Genomic DNA, 1758 nt, shown 5'->3' with positions numbered 1-1758 from the left:
CTCCCCCCTTTGTCACCCCCGTGCGCCTGCAACCCCACCCAACCTCCACCAAATGAAGCCCTCCGGATATCTCCCCCCACCCCCCGTCTGCCCAAAACCAAACCTCCCCGCGGCAGGTACGAGTGGGTGGCGGAGGCGGCCGGCCTGGTGGCTGACCTGGCGTTCTACACCTGGGTGGGCGCCAGCTTTCGGCCAGCTGCCGAGAACGCCTACCTCAAGCTTGACCAGGAGGACGTCGAGCAGGAGCTGGCCGCATTCAGGCTGTGACATCACCACGCGCGATGATGACGCGTGACACCACCCCCGGCACGGACGCGCCGGCGCGGCCGGGGCGCGCGGCAGGGCAGGGTGCGCTGCGGCCCGTTGGCATCAGCGCGGGCGGCGGCTTGCATGCACACACCCCTGCCGACCTTGAATGTCCCCATGCCGTGTGTGGCGCGGCGAGGCTTTGCCGTGTGTGGCCGGCTGAGGTTTTGGCCAGCCGCAGGCTGCTTAACTTTTCAAACCAGAGGCGGGCTGCTGCTGCTTTGCTGGCAGGTGTGGGGGCCCCTGCGAAAGGGGCCCGCTGGCGCGGCCGGGTGGAGGGGGCTGGCGGCGCCCCCAGGCTTTAGGAGCGCAGGCAACTGCAATTGAATCGGGACGCGAGCGCCGCGCCGTGCCGCGCCGGGGCCGTGCCTGTGTTTGAGCGTGGCGCACGCTCTTTTTACTCTGCTCTGCTCTCAGACCTGCGGCTGCGCCCATGTTGCGCGTCCGGCCGCTGCGTCCGAGTCACATAGCATGGCTAGCCGGCTCCTCACCCTTTGTATTGCCCTTCACGCTGCATCCCTAGTAACGATTGCGCAGCGCTGACCACACCGCCTGCCCCGACCTGCGATGCCGATTGCTCAGCCCGACGCTTACATTGGGGAAGGGCTCCGGTGCATGCACCGCGCGGGGCCCCTAGGCAGCTGCAATCTCACTCAAGGTCTTCCCGCCAGCCTGGCAGCCCCGCCGAAGCCCCGGACCTGCGGTCGTCGCGGCCGTCCCGGCGGCGGCGGCGCGGCGGCGCGTCTACTTTGGGTTGCGCAGCACGAGGATGACGCTGTCCCCCCGCAGGAACATCTTGGACACAAAGCGGTCGCGGTTGACGGGGCGCGACCCCTTCTGGCCGCGGCCAGACTTTGGCACCTTTAAGGGGGAAGGGGCACGATAGGGGGGGGGGGGGCGGAAAGCAGGAGGTTGAGAAGCGAGGGAGGAATGAGGGAGCTTAGGTGGAAAGAACAAAAGAGAGGATGAGGAGGGTCGAGAGAGTGGGGTGAGGAGAAGCGCGACATACATACAACCAGCAAAAGTGTGAAGGCCCGTTCATGTGTCCAGCGTGCGCATGCCTCATCCCGCAGTCGTGCGATTGCTGGGGGGTGTAATCTTCACGAGTGTGATGCTCGTTTGTCTATGAAAGACAAACAGGTGTACGAACTATACAAATAATCCTGTATGTGTACAGTCGTGCTTGGAGGAGGGCCTGAACCATCTTATACACCCCCACTAGACTGGGTGTGGGATTAATAAACTTGCAAACCTGCCACGTCACACCATGGACTCCACCGGGTGGATCGACCACCACCCTGCTCTTGCTGCCAGTTGCTTGCATATCATCATACTGCTGTGTACCGGGCTCGCCCAAGCGGCCAGCGCGGCCAGCGGCTGCTGCGGCGGCCACCGGCAGCCGCCGCAGGCCGGCGGCTGGTGCGCGCGGCACGCGGCGCGGCGCACCGCCGC

At 65.7% G+C, this 1758-nt stretch overlaps 1 protein-coding gene across 1 annotated transcript in view; it reads right to left on the bottom strand.

The window, feature by feature from the left end:
• Nucleotides 1-1050: 1050 nt before the first annotated feature.
• The window catches only part of MNEG_12814 (Small nuclear ribonucleoprotein Sm D2), a gene marked incomplete at both ends in the record, with an annotated part of 1697 nt that continues 989 nt past the window's right edge, over nt 1051-1758 (bottom strand). Inside the window, one exon of the mRNA XM_014038715.1 lies at nt 1051-1167. Within this exon, the coding sequence (XP_013894169.1) occupies nt 1051-1167 (117 nt within the window). The remainder of the gene's footprint in view (nt 1168-1758) is intronic.

This window comes from Monoraphidium neglectum, assembly GCF_000611645.1.
Source record: "Monoraphidium neglectum strain SAG 48.87 unplaced genomic scaffold scaffold03454, whole genome shotgun sequence".
Taxonomy (NCBI): domain Eukaryota; kingdom Viridiplantae; phylum Chlorophyta; class Chlorophyceae; order Sphaeropleales; family Selenastraceae; genus Monoraphidium; species Monoraphidium neglectum.
The sequence above is the reverse complement of the archived record's forward strand: the minus strand, read 5'-3'. Positions and strand labels throughout refer to the sequence as shown.